This window comes from Podarcis cretensis (genome assembly GCF_951804945.1).
Source record: "Podarcis cretensis genome assembly, chromosome: 3".
In the NCBI taxonomy this organism is placed as follows: Eukaryota; Metazoa; Chordata; class Lepidosauria; order Squamata; family Lacertidae; genus Podarcis; species Podarcis cretensis.
Genome location: NC_137172.1, coordinates 86,347,144 through 86,369,811, shown reverse-complemented (window position 1 = coordinate 86,369,811; position 22,668 = coordinate 86,347,144). Strand labels below are relative to the sequence as shown.

The 22,668-nt window shown below is 40.1% G+C and overlaps 1 protein-coding gene across 9 annotated transcripts in view; it reads right to left on the bottom strand.

The window, feature by feature from the left end:
* Positions 1–22,668, bottom strand: part of COL12A1 (collagen type XII alpha 1 chain) — a 116,995-nt gene that overhangs the window by 78,786 nt on the left and 15,541 nt on the right. For 5 of the 9 annotated variants that reach the window (XM_079970267.1, XM_079970271.1, XM_079970270.1 and 2 more), the window contains exons 3-13: positions 18,125–18,241; positions 17,443–17,586; positions 16,764–16,820; positions 14,971–15,234; positions 13,784–13,948; positions 13,280–13,453; positions 12,878–13,168; positions 11,188–11,790; positions 10,146–10,421; positions 8,833–9,105; positions 7,820–8,092 (exon numbers count right to left, since the gene is read on the bottom strand). The exons of the other annotated variants lie outside the window; for them this stretch is intronic. In XM_079970267.1, coding sequence (XP_079826393.1) covers positions 7,820–8,092; positions 8,833–9,105; positions 10,146–10,421; positions 11,188–11,790; positions 12,878–13,168; positions 13,280–13,453; positions 13,784–13,948; positions 14,971–15,234; positions 16,764–16,820; positions 17,443–17,586; positions 18,125–18,241 — 2,637 coding nt within the window. The remainder of the gene's footprint in view (positions 1–7,819; positions 8,093–8,832; positions 9,106–10,145; positions 10,422–11,187; positions 11,791–12,877; positions 13,169–13,279; positions 13,454–13,783; positions 13,949–14,970; positions 15,235–16,763; positions 16,821–17,442; positions 17,587–18,124; positions 18,242–22,668) is intronic. 9 annotated transcript variants of the gene reach the window in all.

Here is a 22,668-nt window from a genome sequence, read left to right as displayed (position 1 = left end):
AATCTCTAGAACATTTTTAATTAACTGTGAGAATATCAGAAGAATATATCTAGAGATTGATAACTCTCTACAATTAAAAAGGCATACTGCAAAAAAAACCTCTAACTACGGTAAAACATAAAATATGATGAGCTCTTTTACAAAAGAGTAAGTCTTTGAGCATTGCAGTTCTCACAGTTTATACTATTTGAAAAGAAGGGTGCTATTCCTTTCAGCATTGGATGAATAAATCATTATTCAGTTTTATGAGGGAAAAGTAAAAATTATCCAATTATCCAACAGAGAGATGCACTGGACTCATATAACTTTGTTAAACTAAGTTTTGTAATCTCAGAAGGCTAAATACATTGCAAAAGGTAGGCTACATCATCTCCTGGAATAAACTGGCCCCAAACACATCAACATTTACCTACAAAAACTACACTGTGCATTAATTTCAATTCATAACATAATGCAGTTGTTCACAAAACAATTATAAAATGTCTGAGTGCTTGTTCTGCTGACTTGCTTTTAATGACATGGAGTCCTTTAAATGGTAAATTAGTTCCTCTGCTTTGATCAGTTATTCTGAGGCCCTGATATCCAATATTTGTAACATCTTTAAGACAATGCTGGAATATTATGTTCAGACATAGGCCATCTGTCAATTTTTCAAAGAATGGTTATGCAAATTACAGTTAATAGTATAGTTTCTGTCAGAAGTTTCCCCCCCCCAAAAAAAATTGCAGTAATAATAATAATCCTATATTCTGTTTAAATTAATCTATTTAACAGCTATAGTATACAGCATGTTCTTGTCATTTGACATTAATACCTCAAGGCAAACAAGTTAGCTCTTGCCAGAACTGCTCTTACCACCTCCTCTCCATGGGAAAAACAGATTAGAAAAACAGTAGCTCTCAGAAAAAGTTGATTGTTAGCCATCTACTGGGTTTCCATTCATTACAATTGCTGTGTTTATCATTATGTTTTATTTCTAGTGTATGACCCATGGTTTTGGCTCAGGCTATGAAAAAAAAGGGGGGAAATGGAAAACTCCAAGGGGGGTTGGGGAATAGGAAGGAGAATGATGAGGTGAAATATTCCAATTCATTTTTTAAGCTAACTATGCCAAAATGTGGAACTGATCCAGCACCAACAATTGCAAGGAAAAGCAGTAAGTCGCTTTGTAGAAAACCAATATGGTATTATATGGCGGTGCATCTGCCATATAATAACAACAATTCTATGTTCCATTTCATGATGAAATCTTAGTATTGGTTACATGAAGGATATGTGTCAGGTACAATGTAGTCCTCTGGTGGACCACTGGCCAATTTCTGGAAGACCAGGGTTTCCCAAATTTGGGTCTCCAGCTGTTTTTGGACTACAACTCCCACCATTCCTAGCTAAAAGGAGCAGTGGTTAGGGATGATGGGAACTGTAGTCCAAAAACAGCTGGCGACCCAACTTTGGGAACCCCTGTGGTAAGCTTCTAGTTAGCACCTGCTGGTTACTGGGATTTCTGCAAAGAGTGTTGAACTCTATGAACTTTAATCTGATTTCCAGCATGAGGCATCCCTTACATCAGTGGTTTTCAGCCAGTGTGTTGTGGCACCCTGGGGTGCCTTTAATGATGACCCAGGGTGCCGTGGGGTGCCTTTAATGATGACCCAGGGTGCCGTGGACAGCACTGGCTCTGTCCCTCTTTCCTTCCCTCCCTCCTCTGATGCCCTCTTGCATATCTGCCTCTCAAAGGTTTACACAGCTGTTGGTTGCAGCAGCCCAGGCTACAAGCTCCCCAGGTGAATGGTGCCTCTGGGGCTGAGTAGCTGGTGCTTCCCAGGCCCCTGTGGGGCAGTGTGAGGAGGCACCTCTCTTTGGGGCAGTGGGGGCAGCTCAGAGACCAGGGGCAGCTGTCCGGAGGACTCTAAAGGGGAGAGGAGAGGAGGCTGAGGGAACACTCCACAAGGGAGAGTGTTCAAAAAAGGGTGAGAGGCTGCCAGCTCTTCAGGCAAGGGATGACATAACTGGGCTCCTGAGTCCCACAGAGGTGCCACAAAAAGAATATAGTTGGTCAAGGGAGCCATAGACTCAAAAAGTTAGAAAACCTCTGCCTTACATTATTAAGCAAGAACGTACACTCAGGATCACTTAACATAGTTATGCCTTAACTATTAACAGACCCTGAGAACACACTCTTTATACATTTTAAGCACATTACTTTTAGCAGCTTCTAACTCCCAGACAGTAAGCAGCTTCCAGGAAACAGAATATTCTTGGGGTGGGGAACAAAGTTATATTAGGGCCTAGGTGGGTAGACAAAGAATGCAGACAAACACACCAAGTCCCATACTATGGGGTGAATTTAGACGTGCTATAGAGTAAGTTTGTGTGTGACTCTGTGGGGTCAGTACAGAGATCTAAAAGTTCATCTGCTGTAACATGGATCACTCTTACAAAGTTATGCATTGTTTGTCCATGAAGCCAGACAGCCAGGGACACCATTTCAGGTTTCAATAGTGAAGAGTTTTCAGTGTTGGGAAAGACAAGATGCATAGCTAGTTAGGAACATAAGCAACTAGATAGCTAGAAATGTGACGTTGTGCAACAATGGCCTCTGGGCAGTTACGGCATTCCAAGCAGTCACCTTCCATTAAACTAAACTTTATGTTAAATGAATTATGGCAGTGGGAGGTGTCCAACAAACCAATTCCATTGGCACACAGACTTCTGACTGCACAATGGATCATCCTTTCCTTCCCACATTCCCTAAACAGAGGGAGGGAAAGTTGTGTTGCGCAAACAGAAATCCTTGCACTAACAGAACTGGTTCACTGGATACCACCCAGTGTTTTCCACCAGTTGGGCTTGAGCCACTTTCAGATGGGCCTCAGTGGCACAGCCCGCAAAGTGTCTCCTCATAGGCCTCGCCTGCCCTCTAGCTATGTCATAGCTTTCCAGCTGGACCAATGCCAGCGCCAATAACTCCTTGCTGAGAAAAGATGACTGAGAGACAGTTAAGTTTGATGGCAGGAGGAAAAAAGGCCACGGCAGGTATTGAAGGAAAATTAAAAAGTGAAAGGTTGATATTTATTAATAATAAATAATTAAGCAAGCGAAGTGGAGATATAAAGGAAGGTGATAAGACTCTGCATCTCTTATTCATGGGCTGGACATTTCCAGATCACCATTTGAAAAAAGGAACTGCATTGTCAAAAAAAAAAAAAGAAAGAGAACAAGAGGACAAACTTGCATAAATTTGCACATACTAATGAGTAGAGAAATAAACCTATAAATAATTGCAAACACAATACATCTCACCATGGTAGGGAAGATTGTGCCTTGACGACTTGGGTACCTGTTCAAACTACAGTCCAGCTGATGGGCAGCTTTATGGTACTTTATCTCCCTTCTTATGGCTCTTTCTCTCTAAACTAGAACTGGAATGGACAGTCCTTTAAACAGAAGACTGTCTTCTGAAAAGTAGGGCATGTCTCAATCCCACTTACAAGTTTCCATTAAGTTATCAAGCTAGGAGTAACATTTATTTTTTCTTATGTTATTTCTTATCACTAAAGGTTTTTTAATTAGCCCTTTGTGAAAATCCATCCTATTCTAGTACTTTCTGCTTTCCACCCCTTGTTCTTTCAAGACCATCCTTATAACTTGGTTCTCTCACACACAATAAGCCTACAATTCTTTCATCCCACCCCTTGAAGGCAGCTTGCTCTAAGAGTATACAGAATGGGCTGGGGAGAAAACTAGCTCTATTGCTGTGCTGTTAATTGTAATCATCATGCCCAGTTCAAAACGTCACCGTGTCTCCTCTGGCACTCCAATTTAATCATATATATTTTTTGACATTTTGCTTTTTATGTGCTCAGCCAGAGCTCTGTTCGCTTTCATCATAAAACAATCCAGAAGCAAAAACTTCTCAAGAGCTCCAAAAATTCAGCTGCAACATGTTTGCATAGCTTTCTTATCCAGCTGAAGAATAAACACATTCCAGAGGATGAACATTATAAAAACTATTCATATAAATTATAGAAGTCATCATCATCCGCCACCGAAAGAGGCAAGCAGGATTTCCAAGTTATATTTTGATAATGGAAAAGTTCGCACAACACGTGATATTTAAGTCTGGAAGATGGAAGCCAGGCCATCTACAGACCCAAATATATGTAGGATGTATACTTCATTATGCCTTATCAATAAAGCTGAATAGTTATGTTAAACATGCATATAAACAGAGATAAAAAAAGATTGGAGGACTGGAGGGAGAAAGGAGGGTTTTGATTAGGGTCATATTAATGTTTATATTAAAAAGCTAACATGTAGCAGCTGGGTGTTTATTTTAATCAGTATTTAGGGAATAAATGATTAGGGCATCGAGGATGCATTCCCTTGAGCTCTTGGCCTGACTCTTCTGTTTAAATCAGTGTGTTGTTTTAATCAGATTTCTTTGTTTGATATTTTAGTGGGATTGTTTTATTGTGTGTTTTAAAAGAGCTACTCCCAGAAAATAAAACCAGAAATTATGCACCCTAGACATGGCATTGTGCATGTGCAAAGGCCTCTTAGGATTCCAGCTTATGAATATATTAGGAGTAAATAAGTTTGTTCACTACCTTCTTTGATATGGGGGTGGGAGGGGAGGAGTCTGGAAATAAAACTCAGTTTTATATGGCCTGGGATGTGCTTCCTTGTTTCATTTTATTGTGCTTGAATCTTTTGACATGTTATGTCAGATTTTTATTGGCACTCTTAATCCCCCAATAATACAAAGTTTATCCTTATTTCTTGATACTGCTGCAATTCCTGTTTCTCTGCATTCCTCTCCCTGGTTGGGGGGTGGGGGGCATGTGGAAGCATCTGTAGGGGAGTGTCTGCATAGCACTTCACCCCATAAAATGGGATTGTAAAAAACAGCCATTCATAAGCAGTGCATAGTTAAACAATGGAATTTGCCCCAGAAGAAGTAGTGATAGCCACCAACTGGGGTGCTTTTAAAGGAGGATTAGGCAAATTCTTGGAGGATAGGGCTATGAACAGCCGCTAGCTATGATGGGTATGTTCTACCTCCATTGTGGAAGCAGCACTGCTTGCTAGGAAACACAAGTAGGGAGAAAGCTGTTGCACTCAGGTCCTGCTTGTGGGCTTCCTGTATACATATGGTTGGCCATTATTAAAGGAGGATGCTGGGTTACATGGGCCTTTGGCTTGATCCAGCATGTAACGCTGTATGTAAAGAATTGCATAATCTTTACTATGTAAATGGCCGCACCCCTGTGCAAGATAGTGAGAACCCAAGGACTTCAGAAGAGGAGCCAGCTGTCTGCCGTTGCCTGCTTCCCAGTGGGATGCCTGAACTATTCTTCTCTCCTTGCAGGATTGAAGCCCTTGCTGAACAGTCCCTCCTGCTCCAGCCCCAGCTGAACTGGGTCATCTAGCTGGGTTGATGACATAAAAGCCAGGCTGCAGTGGGGGCGGGCACACCATTGGCAAGGGTGAAACCAGCAGGGGGTTAACCACAAAGGGAAGTTTCCTGTTGCCTTGGCAGGTGATTCTGCTGAAGCATTGGCGGATCTGTATAATGGAGAAATGACCAAGGTGGTGGACACAATCGCTCCTTAGCACCCCCTCTCATGGGGTGGAGTCAAACCAGCCCCTTAGTTCTCTAGGGAGCTGGTAACAATGAAACATTTGAGGCAGTGACTACAGCGAAGTTGGCGGAAAACTCAGGATGGGTATGACCAGGGCTTTTTTAGAGCTGGAACTCAATTCTGGCCCCTCTCAGGTGGGCACCATTGCCATTCTATGAGAATAAGGGAAGTGTTCATGGTGAGTTCCGGCACCTCTTTTTCTAGAAAAATAGCACTGGATACGACGAAGACAAGCTAGAGCCTCTTCGAAGACCTACTCTGTGGCACTGTGAGCAGTAAATATATATATATATATATATATATATATATATATATATATATATATATCAACCCTCCAGAGCATATTTGGGAAAGGCATAGGGCATGCATAGTGGGAGGAGGGGTGGAAACCCCATTTTGCAAGCATGTGTGCATTTTTGTAAGTATTATTTGGTTGGAGAAGTGCATCACAAAATTTGGACAAGCATGAATTTCAAAGGATGGATGCGTTTTGGTTTTACTGTTGTTTCAGAATGTGTGAATTTGATAGATTTATCTCTAAATGCAAACTGAATCAAATTTCTCCTCCATCCTTAGTGGGGATACAAAGAGAGATAGGATATTGCTCATGATTTCTGATGGAATAAAAAATAATAATTGTATAAATACAGTGGTACCTCAGGTTACAGCTGCTTCAGGTTAAAGACTCCGCTAACCCAGAAAAAGTATCTCGGGTTAAGAACTTTGCTTCAGGATGAGAACAGAAATCATGCCACGGTGGTGCGGTGGCAGCGGGAGGCCACATTTGCAAAAGTGGTACCTCAGGTTAAGAACAGTTTCAGGTTAAGAACGGACCTCCGGAACAAATTAAGTTCTTAACCCAAGGTACTGTACCCCTGTAGCCTGGAAAATGTCTGGGATCACTATGGGATAGTACCGTAATAAACCACTTCTCTTTGCACACCAGGCTATATCCTTCACAAGCAGAAACATTTCATTCTGAAAGGGAACTGCAAACAAAGCCTCCCTCTTGCTGGCATAGGATCACGGAGGAAAAGGTTCTAACTCACTTAACCAATCTATGGCACACTTCTGATTTGAAAAGCTCCATATGTTTTGTTTTGTTTTTAAAATTTCGACATGATTAATGTGCCCATGCACTACCTTGACATTGCACATATCATTAGCAATGAAAATATTATCACTGAGAACTCACATCCTGTATAATGCGATTCATTATCATTTTATTTCTGACACCTTACTAACAAAAACAAAAACACACACAGATTCAGAGTACCACTGCAAAGCTGTGCTGGCAAACAGTGGAAGCAAAGAGAAATAAAGTTGTTCATTATGTTGTACAATGACAAGCAGAGGCACACACCCTGATCCACAAACACCCCACTGTGGGGTAAGCATGGCAATATAAACATAGGAAACTGCCTTTATGTCTTAGCATGGTTTCATCTGGCCCAATCTTGTACACTCTGCCTGGCAGCCCTCCGCCAGGTTAATCCATTTCTCCTCCAGGTCTTTTAGGGGACATATGCATACAACAGCCAGGGGAGATGAAGGGGACCTTATACATCTAAAACACACTCTGTTTTTTAGCTATGGCCCCTTCCCCCAACTGTGCCCCTGCTTTTCCCCAGAAACATAGCCTTGCCTTGGAAACAGACCCAGGACCAATTCACAATCAGTGGAAGAATCATATATTCAGACAGTGAAATGCTAAGAATGTGTCCAATATCAGTACAGTCGTACCTTGGAAGTCAAACGAAATCTGTTCTATAAGTCAATTCGACTTCCAAAATGTTCGGAAACCAAAGCACAGCTTTTGATTGGCTGCAGGAAGCTCCTGCAGCCAATCGGAAGCCACAGAAGCCCCATCAGACATTCAGGTTCCAACAAACGTTCGCAAACCGAAACACTTCGGGGTTTGCGGAGTTCAGGAGCCAAAACGTCTGAGTACCAAGGGGTTCAGGATCCAAGGTGTCTTTCAGTCATATGTCTACATTAATGCATATACAAAGAAAGGTTGCATAGAAACAACTGAAAATGACTATGGCAAAAAAATAAAAATAAAATCCTAGGTCTCCACATGTCATAATCCAAGAGGGATATCTGTTCACAAGTATATCTGCAGTACCAACTACCAGCATCAGCAGCAAGGTATGTGATTCATCTGTTTTTACCTTCAAGAGTGACTCCTTGTCCAGGGAGAGCATCGCCTGCTCCAGATGCATACAACGCAGCCACAGACAAATCGTATCTTGTTCCTGGCTCCAGGTCTCTGAGAACTGTACTGGTGGTAGTTCCGCTTACGGTCACTTCCTTAGTTTCACCTCCTGTTGCTGGAGTATACGTCACAAAGTATCTCTGTACTTTGCCAGGTGCTGGACTCCAAGATAATCTCAACGAGGATGTCGTAGCATCAGAAACCTTCAAGTCTCTTGGTCTTCCCAAAACTGCACAATTAAAAAAAGAAGAACATTAGAAACAGACAAAGAACTTCCTTGCAATAATAATTAGCTATCTTTAAGGTCTCCTGTGAAATATCTGTGATGTAAACTATTAATCACAACTAACATTTAGGAAAGCAATCAATCGACACAGGGTATGGCAGCCAAGTCAGCACAACAACCTCCTGAAGCAGCCTGATAATGCAAGGTGTCACTTTTTAGCTGAGTGAAAGCAGAGCAATATGTGCATTTTTGACAGGAGTGAAATGCAAATGAAACTGAATGAAATCTGAGAGATGGGGGGAAATGTGGCTCATACGGCTAGACAGGGATGAGGAACCTGTAGCCCTCCAGATGTTCACAACTCCCATCAGCCCCAGAAAGCATGGTCTACGTCAGAGATCATGGGAGTTGGGAGTCCAAACAAACCTGGAGGACTACAGATTCCCCACCCCTGCCCTAGACAAAGAACATAGTCTGTTGAGGCTTTGCTGCTGTGGTAAGAATTGCTAGACACACTCTTTTTCAATGCAGGGGGGTCAGCTTCAGCCCACTTCACACACTGAAGTTTTAAATACAATGGTCTAATATATACCAAGTGCCAAAACACCCTGAATCACAGAGATACATGCACAAGAGAGCCAGCTGGGTTTATTATTGCTTCCTATCATATTTAAATGTCACAGCAACTCTTCTGCTGTTGAGTTTTGTGTGGAGTCCCAAAAACCATTACATTGATGGCTTACCTTCCTCAGTTTTTCCATGTCCATTCAGTGGCTTTCCAGCCCCAGACTGGTACTCAGCAGTAACAGAGACTTCATATCTTGTATCTGGTTTCAGATTCTGTAGTGTCGTTGCTCTTTCATTTGCTGGGACTGTCACTTGTCTTCTCTCACCACCAGCGACTGGCCTGTAAGCAAGCCTGTATCTGAGAACACTGCCTGGAGCAGGTGACCACCCAACCTTGAAACTATCCGTTGTCTCATCTGTTACTCTTAAGTTTCGTGGTGATCCCCTGACTATAAAAGAAATATAAAATATAAAAGCACAAATGAAATGGTTTTATCTGGTTGTTTTTATTGTTTTTCATAAAAATTTATCTGTCTTGGTTTTTATGATTTTTTACTTATATTTTATTGCTGTTTTGCTGGTTAGATTTAATGTTTTGCTGGTTAGATTTAATATTTATACCCTGCTTTCCTATTAAAACAATGCTCAAAGCAGATTACACAATACAAAGCAACAAAAATGTAACACACAACATTTTTTATATTAGCTGCTTTGAACACCAGTGGAAAGGTAGGGTCCAAATTTTACCAATAAATTTAATTTTAAATCAGATTATCTCATTGGGTGAGGGGGGATAGTACTATATTAAGTTATGCCTTTCAACCAGAACTGGGATACAGAGGATTCTGCACATACTGTTCCTCGACATCATTTGAGATTCCACCCAAAAAATAGCACAATAAAACCACTACTTTCTACATCAATAGTATTATCAAATAGTATTATCAATATGTAGGAGGAATGAGAAAGAAAGGGCATTGGCAGGAAAGTGGGATTTCCCATAAATATGAAATTTAATCCATTTGAAGTGCTGAAAAATCAGCTTCAATATGGAGTTATCCGTCTTTGTTCTACCACCTCAGGAACGCCAAATTGGTTTGTGATACAGGACTTTCCAAATAAGAAAGATACAATGTATAGCCTCTCTCTAGAAAACACAGGGAAGTGGACCCAAGAAACTCAAATGACCAAAGGGTTTTAATGTATCTGTTAGATTAGTAAATACACCTTGCAGCCTTGTACCTTTTCTCATTTACCAATGGTAAATCTCTTGGTATGTTCCTCATATACAGTTCTCCCTTAGACAGCTGTTATCTGAACACAATACATACTGATTCATATTCAACCATGGCTACTTGGTGTGTGCCAAAGCCTAGAGCTAATTTTGGTGGGGCAGGGGCAGCAAACACATCTCTATGGTAACACATACATAGGGGCCCTATCTTGGTTTTCAGGAAGGAGAATTGATGCAGGACAATAGGAACAATACCTTCTAAAGTTGTTTCTTCCCCATTCAAAGGAGGTCCATCGCCATCTTCATATTCTGCAATCACACTGACGGTGTATGTGGTTTGTGGTAGTAAATTGGTAAGAACTGTACTAGTAAGCGGAGCTGGTACAGAAACAAAGTATTCGTCTTCGCCAATAGCCACCTTGTACTTGACAAGGTAAGATAAAACACCAGGTCCTGCTGGAGACCAGCTCGTTTTGAAGCTGTTAGATGTCACTTCTGAAAACTTCAGATCCCTTGCTCCCAAGTGAATTGCTGAAAAAAAGCACATAGTGAACAAATGAAGGCTTTAGAAAATCTCTTTTCAATTTCCAGTAAGGTGTATAAACACAATTGGTTGCTATATATACAGAAACATCTTGATTTAACAGGCTGTTACAGAGGAACCTGTGGCCTCCATATGTTTCTGGATAATCACTCCCATTATTCCTCTTAATTGGCCATGACAGGTGTGGCTGATGGAAACTACAGCCAAACACTTATAAACCCACAGGTTCCCCACTCCTAGCCTAAAAGCCTACTGGGGGAGGGGGCAGAGCTGGGGAGAGGATAAAGCTATCATTGGCTAGCCATGAGGGCTATGCTTTGCATCCACAGCTGGAGGCTATAATGCTTGTGAATAAGTGGAATTGAGAGTATGGAGTGATGTGCTATGCATAAGGGGAGTGTGATTGTTGAGTTGGGTGTGTGTGGTTTTGTGTACATTGTTAATTATCACGATTGCATTATAGCGGGCACTTCTGCAATATACATGGGATTCTCTAATGATATTTTGATGCTGTATTTTTACTTTTTTGCATGATTTCCTTTAATGGTTCTTATTTTACTTACTAGCATTGCTTTGAGATATTTATCATTGCATAATTATGTTTCACTAAATTAGTAGTATCAGTGTCTAGTTCAGAATTAGTACTGTGTTTTCTATATTCAGTTTTAGAGTTTTCTGTTTAAACTTGCATACCATTTCATATTTCATCAACCAATATTAAATTAAAAATTCTGCACAGCAAGAGCGACTCACCTTTCTTCCTAATTGCCTCAAGTTCCTGTTCAATTCGTAAGCAGATAGCCCGTGTAAGCTCAAACGATATCCTTTGAAAAGCGTCAAAATCTTCCACTGTGTACACATGGGTTTCTGTAGGCTCTGAAGCAATTGCTTCCAACTCTGATCGTACTGCATCTTTAACACCAACTGCAAATATTTCTACATCTGAATTTCTTAGTCTGTCAGCAGGATCTTTAAAGGCATCTGACGATTTCCCATCAGTAATAAGAATCATGACCCTTGGGACATTTGGTCTTGCACCTCTGCTTTGAACAAAGACTTTCTCCCTTACAAAGGTCATTGCTTTGCCTGTGTTTGTAGATCCACCTCTGTAGGGGAAGGTGTTAATAGCATGAAGTACATCTTCAATTCTAGTGTATCTGTTCAAAGTGAATTCTGTATGAGGATCCCTGCTGTACTGAACAAGGCTGATTTGGACTTTGGCTGGCGAAACATCAAAGCTTTTAACCAGCACTTCCAAAAATGCTCTTACTTTAACAAAATTGGCGATGCCAATACTGTAGGAGCCATCAACCAGAAGCACAATATCAGCTTTTATATCCACGCCTTCTGAGCACTCTGTGTAAAGGAAAGGGGGAGGGGGGAGAACACTTAGTATTTTTATATATATTTAGCACTTCAGAGTGTTCAAAGCATTACATATCACCATCATGAATTATTCCTATATTGCAGGGGTGGTGATGAGGCAGAGAGACAGCAGCTTGTCTCTTGTGTTCACAGGGGTGGCAAGATTTGAAGAGAGATTCACATTCTCTTAGCTACTATGCTAACTACATGAGCTCAGATATCACCTACTAAATAGGCAGTCATACAGCTTTGGGGGGGGTGTACACTTTGGGGAAGAGATTCCTGGTATGAATAATAGTCTAGTACATAGGCTTTATTTCCCATGCCATTTCTGCAACAAGTTAGATGATGGCAAACAGAAGTTAGATTTCTAATATTCCATGGTGGGGAAGCCGAGAGGCTGAACTTGTCCAGGATCTGCTAAATCCCAAGCCAGCACCACTGCCATCAGTTGACAGCATCAGGCCCAACCATATCTTATTAGGCATTGAGAGCCAGTGTGGTGTTGTGGTTAAGAGCGATAGACTCGCAATCTGGGGAACCGGGTTCGCATCTCCGCTCCTCCGCATGCAGCTGCTGGGTGAACTTGGGCCAGTCACACTTCTTTGAAGTCTCTCAGCCCCACTCACCTCACAGAGTGTTTGTTGTGGGGGAGGAAGGGAAAGGAGAATGTTAGCCGCTTTGAGACTCCTTCAGGTAGTGATAAAGCGGGATATCAAACTCTCTCTCTCTCTCTCTCTCTCTCTCTCTCTCTCTCTCTCTCTGATATCATGTAAAATATGTACGCAGCAGTAAGTCCTATTGTTGATTGGAACTTATGCTTAGGTAAGTATGTATAGGATATGAACCTTTGTCCTCCATTTATTTCTCTCTGTGCATTTGTGCATTTTAGATAAATTAATAGAAGCCCATTTTTTTGCCTTGCAACAGCAGTCCCCAAAGCTTTTCTAAAATACAGTTAAAAAGAAAAATATGAAATTATATTTTATGTCTTTTACATCAACTATCTTTTCCCAAGAATGCTTTGTTTTTATGCAATTCAAACACGATTCTGCAATCCTAGTAGCCAATAACTTACCCACTTGAACTTTTACTGCCTGAGTTTTTTCCATAATAGTCACTGCCTCACTGGGAGTCAGTCCTTTCATTGCATACACATTGATTTGGTATTCAGTGTCTGGTGAAAGGTCTTTTACATTAAAAGCAGTAGTCTGAGGTCCTACGCTCAATGAATGTTGCTTGGCACCAGCTATCATTGGAATGAGGTCCACCTTGTAGCCAGTTATTTCACTAGGAGATGGATGCCAAGTGATTCTAATGGATCTTGATGAGACTTGCGTAGCTACCAGGTTTGAGGCAGGCTCTATAGCTGAAAAAAATAAAAACAAAGATCCAGTTGGATCTCAAGAACAAGGAGATGAAATGCTTGATTATGTACACAAGTAGTCTAGTTCTTGTGAAACTTTAAAATGTCCCTTACCTTCTTCTCCACTGACCAGTTCACCCAATTGTTCATCAACACCTGAGCACACCTGCGAGATTATTTCATTCTGTATATTCACAATGCCATCAAAGTTGGCCACATTAAAAACATGAGTCAGTGAGGGCTGAGAGGCAATTAACTTCAGCTCTTTGGCAACCGCAGCTTTGATTCCTTCAAAAGAAGAAAGTAACAATATGTGAATATGTTTGCCAGTGATACACCAATGCTCCAGATAGCATTTTACCTACCCAGGCCCCAACATCACCAGCTAATGTTGAGTGTCCCCCACAATATGAGATTCAGAGGGCCTTTTCAGCAGAGAACCCCACTCCTGGTTGTGTGACAACCTCCCTAGAGAGCTTCACATAGTGACTTCTTTTATATCCTTTAATTGGCAGGCATACATTTTTCCAAACTATTCCCCAGGTCTTTTAACACAATTTTAATATAATTCCATATTATTTGTACTAATACTTTAATTGTTGCAGAAATCTGACATACCCAAAGAAAACACTTCAACTCCTATGCCCTGAAGTTCTCTTGCAGGGATTTCTACTTCATCTTGAGATTTTCCGTCGGTTATGACGATTGCCACTTTAGGAAAGCCTTTTCTTGCTCCAGCAGATTCAATGAATGTATTCTTAATCAGATAATCTATTGCTTCTCCTGAAATTTGGAAAATGGGTTGTGATTTAAAAATCCACAGATGTTCCAAGTTTAGATGAAATTCAAAATTTGTAAAATCAAGAAGGCAGCACAATCAATGAAGAAAAATTATAAGCTCTTGAAACTCATCCATGTTTTCAGCTCTGTGTCCAGCCCAAAATGACAAGGCAAACTGAGTTGATTCTGATGAGGTTTTCATATGTCCACATTGGATTGCACCATTAGTGATGCATCTTGAGCTGGATCAGACTCCCTAAAGCTCTGTGACTCTGCATTTTGCTGTAAAATTAAAGCAATCACTGCATTTGTTTTAAAAAACTGGCTAGGGAAACACCCTGAATGTGGAGGAAGTGTAGAGTGCAGTGCATGGGTAGAGAGGTCACAGGATATTTTCATGTTGAAGGGCAAGTCCTGGTTTTAATCAAAGTGATTATTTCTCCAGGGCACTCAAACCACAATAATTTGGGGGAGGAGTGTTAGCATCCTTTCTGTTTTCTAACAAAATTTAAAATAAACACTACAATAAAATTGTTTTCATTCTTCTGTTTTTCTACACTCACACAAGTCATTTCTATTTTACCCACCTACCAAATGATAATGGGAGAACCACTGCAGCTATCATTATGATAATTCTCAGGCTTCATCCCCTCCGAAGGGGAAACTATGCCTACCAACTGTCTCTAATTCTGGCAGAAAAAAAGAAAAAATGTAGTTTTTAAAATAACAAAATATATTTTAAGGGTTCCCTGCATACAAAAAAACCTGGTTGGGTCTGCCTATCGCTTGGCAGATCTATTGCCTGCAATTTTCATCCATCAGTTTCTAGACTCCTCTTATAGTCAATTGGAGGGAATGTGAGCTTCAGATTTAACAGAACTAATTTGGACCCAAATAACAAGTCAAATCAGAAAAACAATGAGAGTATCCAAAACAGATCAGGTTGCTTTCCAACATTACTGATACAAGGTGAATTTTGAGAATGGTGCACATCCCTGATTACTATAATATTTAAAAGTCCATACCTGTCATTGTATTGCCTCCTTTGTATGGTATTCCTTTTATTGCCTCAATGAGATCTCTCTTTTTGAAATACTGATTTAAGTTGAACTCAGTCCTTGTATCAGAGCTGTACTGAACTATTCCAACTCTTGTCTTATCTTCTCCAATATCAAAGGCCGACACAAGGGTAACGATGAAATCCAAGATGTATTTAAAGTTATTTCTGCCCACACTCCAAGAGCCATCCACAAGAAAAACTAGATCTGTAACAGCACTGAGGGAACATCCTGAAATATAATTTTATCAAAATTAATGACCATTGCCATACACCCACACAAGTAATGTAGCATAAATAATGCACTACAAAGAAATATGAGGCAATTTTCATTGACTCCTGCACCACCTCCCACACTGACTAGAAGGGATAGATTTTCAGAGGAAGAATCCACATATTTCCTCTCCTTCCACAAGCAGGAGATTCCATAAGTGAAACTCCACCCACAGGATCTCTGGATCCAACCTATAATATGTATAAAGCCCCTTACTATACAGGCAATATATGACTAAAAATAAATTGTTTGTTGGCACTTCACAGTTAGGATCAGATTCTTGTTCATTTACAGCAGGCATCCCCAAACTTGGCCCTCCAGCTGTTTTAGGACTACAACTCCCATCATCCCTAGCTAACAGGACCAGTGGTCAGGGATGATGAGAACTGTAGTCCCAAAACAGCTGGAGGGCCGAGTTTGGAGATGCCTGATTTACAGGAACCGTAATGAGGTCCTCTGTGTGGAATGTTAGCATCCAAAATGCATATGTAAAGGGTTAATTGCAAGAGCTGTAGAACTCTATGACATCATACACTCTGTGGCAGTTATGGCAGTTGGTACAATTATGGCAGTTAGTAGAGCAATCTTAACAGTTAAAGCAGCAGGTATGAACTGTTCTGCTGCTGTCTGCCTCAGAGTTAGTTAGTCTGTAACAGTTTAATCCAGTGATGGCCAAACTTGGCCCTCCAGCTGTTTTGGGACTACAATTCCCATCATCCCTGACCACTGGTCTTGTTAGCTAGGGATGATGGGAGTTGTAGCCCCAAACCAGCTAGAGGGCCAAGTTTGGCCATCAATGGTTTAATCTATATAAAATGTTTTAGCAACTTAAGTATCACTCATCTGCATTGTATATTTTAATCTGCAACTGCAACTACACTAAGTAAAAGTTACGTGTTATTTAAACATAAACAGTCTCTTTAAAGAGAGTGTCTTGTGTAATTTTTATTAATTAAAGAGAATTAATTAAAAGGTTCAAACGACCCAGGACTGTCTTCCACATACTCTGCAAATGGGAACTAGAGTCGAATTCCCACACTCTGAACCAAAATTTAAATGGTTGGAAAGCTTGAGGAATAAAACAAAGGCTGATAGCTCACCAGGCTAAATTAACTTTTAAATGGAGAAAGGAAGATCAAAAGAGAAAATGAAAATGGAGACTTTAAGGTGTCTAGAGGTCAGGAAACAAAAGCTTGCAAAAGTAAGTAAGTAAGTAAATAAATAAATAAATAAATAAATGTTTTCCTCCTTAGCTACCAGACCTAGCAGTCAGCACAAGGAGTGATACAGACTAGTGTCTGTAATACAATGATTGGGACAGGGTGTAACTAAACACTCTTTTCCCTGTCCAGTAGACATACCTATTGAGAAAAGAGAAAGGAAGAATTTGCACAGCTCAATGGGCAACTGGCGGTGCTGACTTAGAAAGAACTGTCTCACGTTCCTAATGTGATTTTAAGTGATTTTAAATGGGCAAAGTCACTTACTTTGTAACTGAACTTCTTCGATTTTCTTTTCTGTTGTTACTAAACCACCTGTTTGAACTGGAACAACAAAATAACATAGGATTAAGAAGTATCCCATATCACTGATAAACTGTCAGAATCTCAGGATGTGCTGGGAGAGTATGTAAATAGGGCCAAAAAACATTTGGGCTTCTCCAGTGGTTCACATCCCATTATTCTCCTTCAAATTTAGAACAGATGGGGGCACATTTACTACAAAAGTCAACATGTGGAGAAAGCCTAGCAAAGTCATAGGAAAGGTGGGTTCAGCCAACATACTGATAACCCCATTTATCTGATAACCTCATTGCAAGTGACAGTTTTCTTGCATGCCTTCAGGTTTTTGAAATATTATTATGGAGGCGAGGGGGAATGATGGATGCTTCAGGTGAATGTTGCTCATTACATGACAGAAGCATATGGGGACAGGAAACTGTGCCCAAATAATACCAGGGTCATAGAACCATAGAACTGTAGAGCTGGAAGGACTCAAGGGTCATCAAGTCTAACTCCTTGCAATGCAGGTATCTCAGCTAAAGCACTGATGACAGATGGCCATCCAATCTCTGCTTAAAAAGCTCCAAGGAAGGAGAGTCCACTACCTCCCGAGGGAGACCTTTGTGACTCTCTGGATAAATCTAAATCAATAATGCAAACTTACTTGTAAGTTGTCCAGAGACAGATATGCTCTCTTCTCTGTCATCATATGAACTTATCGTTACAACATATTCAGTATCAGGTGTAAGGTCTGTTAATAAAGTTTGGGTAGCGCTATGTGCTAGGGTAAATTCTCTAGTAGGTCCATCTGCAACACAATATATGTAGAACAATAAACACGTCATAGTTGCAAAGTTTCATTCAAAACCAACCTAGCAGTTCGAAAGCACGTCAAAGTGCAAGTAGATAAATAGGTACCACTCCAGTGGGATGGTAAACGGCGTTTCCGTGTGCTGCTCTGGTTCGCCAGAAGCGGCTTAGTCATGCTGGCCACATGACCCGGAAGCTGTACGCTGGCTCCCTTGGCCAATAAAGCAAGATGAGCGCCGCAATCCCATAGTCAGTCACAACTGGACCTAATGGTCAAGGGTCTCTTTACCTTTAAGGAATATTAAGAGGGCAGATGACGCCTCCGCCCTCTAGAATTAATGCACCTGCCAGGAAACCATTCTGAACATGATTACCAGGCATCATTTAGGACAAATTACAGCCGTCCCTGGTATGTATTTTCATATTGTATTTGGACATACCCCCCCCCCCAAAAAAAAATCAGCTAGGAAAAGTGAATGAAATAGAGCAAGACTGCATTATTTGACGTTTCAGCTTATTAGAACACCAAAACTTACCAGCTTCAGGTGTCACTGTTATCCTGTAACCTTCTATTGCATCAGATGGTCTTGTCCATGACATTTGAACAGTATGTTCATCTATAATTTTAAAATTCAAGTCTGACGGCGGATTAACTGTAAAAGATTTACACCAAGCAAGAGTGTGTTTAAATGTTGAACAAATGAACATTTTGTTAAATTTTTAAAAAATGTATGTTAAGCAAAGCTTGCTAAGATATGTCTTTGCATAAATTTGTTTCCAACACATATAAGGATATGCTGTTGGCAAAGGGAGGATACAAGCTGATGGAATATGACAAAACACATCAAAGAGAATACACATTACAGAAGACAGCACAGAACATTTGTTTCTTGAATTGCCAAGTCATTCAAGAATGGCCAGCAAAATCAAGCACAATAGAAAACACATTTGGATACATGTACAATGAGTTCACAGATAATAACCACATATGCAAACATTTCACATAACAATTAAAAGAATGTTTTTAACATGCTGGGTGCAATTCGTAGAAGCATGCCAAATCACAACCTGCTTACAACACCATGAGATCACTTGACATTAACACAATAATCCCTTTCAATAAGACATCAAAGAATTTATCGGTCTTTTTAAAAATGGTCTCTGCATATTTGAAACTTTTTTTATAAAATAAAAGCTTGGCAGAGAAAAAGAGAAATATGTATTTTGGAATGTGGTAAAGATTTGAGCAGTTCAGAGCTCAATTTATACCATACACATATATATATGCATATATTTGTTCTTGGAGTTTAACCCCTCAGTTCCAAAAAGCTGCCCGAGTGGCTTATCTTGAATCTGCTTATACATAAAATTGGGAATGAAGGGGTTAACAAATTAGAAATTATTACCTATCACATTTGAACTATTATGTATAACTTTTTTAAAAAAAAACCACACATTTTCAGTTTACACCACCTTTGCTATACTATTCCTGAGGTGTAAACTTTTTGTTTATCTTTTATCATGTCCCTTTGCAGCAGGTGTATCCATACTAAAGAATGGCATTTTAACACAAAATGCCAGTATGGCGTTTACACAACAATGGTTAATTATGGAAAGACAACATCAAGGTATATTTATAGACATTTATTTACAGAATGTATGGGGGGGGGACAAGGAAAAGGTCATCAGTGATCCAAACGAATGACTGCAAATAAATTTGTGGGAGCTAATGAGACGATGAACGGAACAGTACAGAAAGGAATAGTTTACATACGCTATCTTGCAGCATCATGCATGTATGTATATGAAAAGTCAATTTTTTTATTTTGGTTTAGCTTCCCACAATGGACGGAAGCTTCCATGTACAAGGATCATTACGCAAAGACGTTTCATAGTAATATTTTATAATGATATTCTCGTGGTTAAACTGTTCATGCTGAGTCATGCAGGATTTTACTGATTCACTGTCAGTGCATGGTAGGCGTTCTATAAATAACTATTTAAACAAGTCTAACAAAGGCAGATGAAATTCAGCTGTGCTTTCCCTTTAATACCTCAGATTGTTTGGCAAGCATTGTGAATGAGCCATATCTTGTGGTTTTCTTGGAAGATGTCCATTTTTACTTAATTTGGCCTTTTTAAATTAAAAAAAACCCAACTTACTGAAAAGTGGGCCTCTGAGCAATCAATGACAAAATGTTAACTACTTCCAGGGAGATAATTCACTCATCGCCTATGACACTGCAGTTCCATTGACCACAGAAGCACTTCATCGGTGTGCATTCCAAATGATTCACAGCTTTAAAAATGCATAACAAAATTTCATACAATTATATGTGGGGGAGCTTGAGGTCTTGAATAAATAGTGAATGTTTTTTAACATATGGTCATTTCCAATGAAAATGGGATAATATGGCTTTGTGCTGTTGCTGTAGTAGATATAGTAGTAACTAGAATACATGTTATTTTTCCTATTGTCCATACACAGGCAGTGAGATTAGAATATTAATCTACATGTACAATTGACTCTTCATTCTGTTTAAGCCAGTCACACTTCTGCAGTCAAAACTTAAAGCATACATTTATATACTGTACCAAAGTCATGCAATAGATGTTAATAGTAGGATGCACAACAATTTAAAGAATACCATTATAAAATATTGTTTCCATAGCAATGGCTCAGGACAAATTTAATGCAAAGGCAGAGACAACTGACCTGAGCATGCTCTTTTTTAAATAATCAGTACATGGGAAAAAAATAGCACCACCAACCTTGAAGGTAAATTGACCTGAAGCAGCAGAGGTCTTAGGCTGTAACTGCTGAGGGACAGCAGCAGCCCACCTTGATGATATCCAAATGACCGGATTCCAGATAAACTGAAAAAACTAACTGTGGGGAAAAGTCTTTAACATTTCAAAAGACTGTAATTTGCTTTGTGAAAACTCAGATGTGGCACTTGGCATATATATATATATATATATATATATATATATATATATATATCGTGTGAACATCACTTTTAACTCTCATATGAGATCATCTGTTTGTAGCAAATTCAACGGCGCAATTATTATTTACTTCCATAGGAGTATGGATCATACATGAGTTTATTCCAAACTTGATCATACATGAGTTTATTCCAAAGAAATTCAAAGTTCAATAACCAAGCTCAATAGGGCTTACTTGAAAGTGAAGTGTGATGGGATTGCAATCTATACTTCTGCTAGATTTGGACAAAGGGCACACTTTTTAAAATAAAAATAAAAATACTTCTTGTCAATGAATCTAGAACCTATTGGTTTCTTACAAAAAGGCAGGCTTGCAGCCTCTGGCTAGGATCCAAAGTACCATGCAACTATTTCTGTGCAACTAAAAGATCTTCTATTTCTCAAACAGCATTCCCCTATGCATCATACCTAGCCACTTTTGAAACAGAGTGGTGTTTCTAAAGCAGTTTCTGATGCGGCATAGGTAGTCTGCTTCTGTTTCTCAGAAGCCCACTAGACATGCACAAGCCCTTCATCATGCATAAAGTGATTGGTTGGATCCAAACCTGTCTTTTAACTTCACTACTATGGGTGACTGAGGAAATGAGACTTCAAAATAGCAAAAGTAAGTAATATACTAATAAAATATAGTATTCTATGAGCCAATTTAATTACTTTTTTATTACGTTGCGAAGAGTCTTCTGAGTCCTTCCTGACTGTGTGATTGTTTCTAGTTAAATAGCTGTACCAGTGTATAAAATACACTGAAAAAAGGAGCCCACAATGCAATCCTGCACGTGTCTACTCTGAAACAAGTCCTACAGAAATCAAGGAAACTTATTCCCAGGTTCAGTTCTCTCACAAATTATTCTATACCACTGAAAGTATTGTGGGAAAGCCAAGAACAGGGGTATGATTTATATTGTTTCCCCCATATTTCTCTCACTAAAATAAACATGAGCAATAGGTAGTCATTATATTGATCAAGTTCACACAACTGTTAGCATTGTAAACATACGGTGACTAGTTAAGATGAGGAACACAAGGCCTTCATGAGGTTGTCTATTTCTCACATTGGTTTGGGTATCAAATGCAATAAAAATTAATCAAAAGACACTATCTGGCTACTCCCTGTGAATATCTAACGAGATAGGAAAGCAATATTTAAAAGAAGGCTAGACTCAAGCTACCAAGCCATGACAGAAATGTATAGTGGACTATGCCCAAGTCATGTGTGTATGTGTGTTTTTATATTTAATATTTAAGGAATAAGGAAGAGGTAATTTGCTATATAGCTGCTAAGTAGTTGTATACTGGCTTACTTCTTAACATGCCCCCAGTAACGCAATGGGTCCTTGCCTCTGGCTGTTAATCAGAAAGTTGGTGGTTCGAAACCACCCAGGGACACCTATAGGCAGTATTCCTGCACTGTAGGGGGTGGGACTAAATGACCATTGGGGGGGGTCCCTTCCAACACTGCAATTCTATGATTCCCCAGCAGGTGAGTTGCTGCTACTTACCAGGAGGAAGGGGGGGAAGGCATCAAGAAAGGTAATGTACTACCCTGGTGGTTCAGCCAGTGCCATCTGCAATTCCCCAACTTCACCACCATCTTGTCCCTTCCCCCCCCCCCAGGTAGGCAGCAGCGACACACCTGCTGGGAAGTCAGGTAAGTGCCTCCACCTTCTGGTTCTATACTCCACATCATCAGAGCTCTAAATCAAAGAGGAAACAACCTACACATGAAGAGCACAGCTTTAGACACGCTCCCCTAAAGCATAGACAGCTGGGGAGGTGGTGGTGGGGGAAGGGCCAGCAGTCAGAGACCCACTCATGGAGCCTTACCTTAAATTTATCACCTCTCTGAAAGTCTGTTCAGTGCCAAGTCATTATTTCAGGTGAAAACTCACATGGTGGAATACTCCCCTCATGGAGGAAAAAAGAATATTCCAATATACAGAAACCAAACCCTGGCAGAGGCGCCCCACTGATAATCATCAGATTTGAGGGGGATAACGGCACCTATTGTTGCCCCACTGTCCCAAATTGGGAAGAAGAGAGCTCAGAAAAAGCTGCTTCTTACGTCTTATGT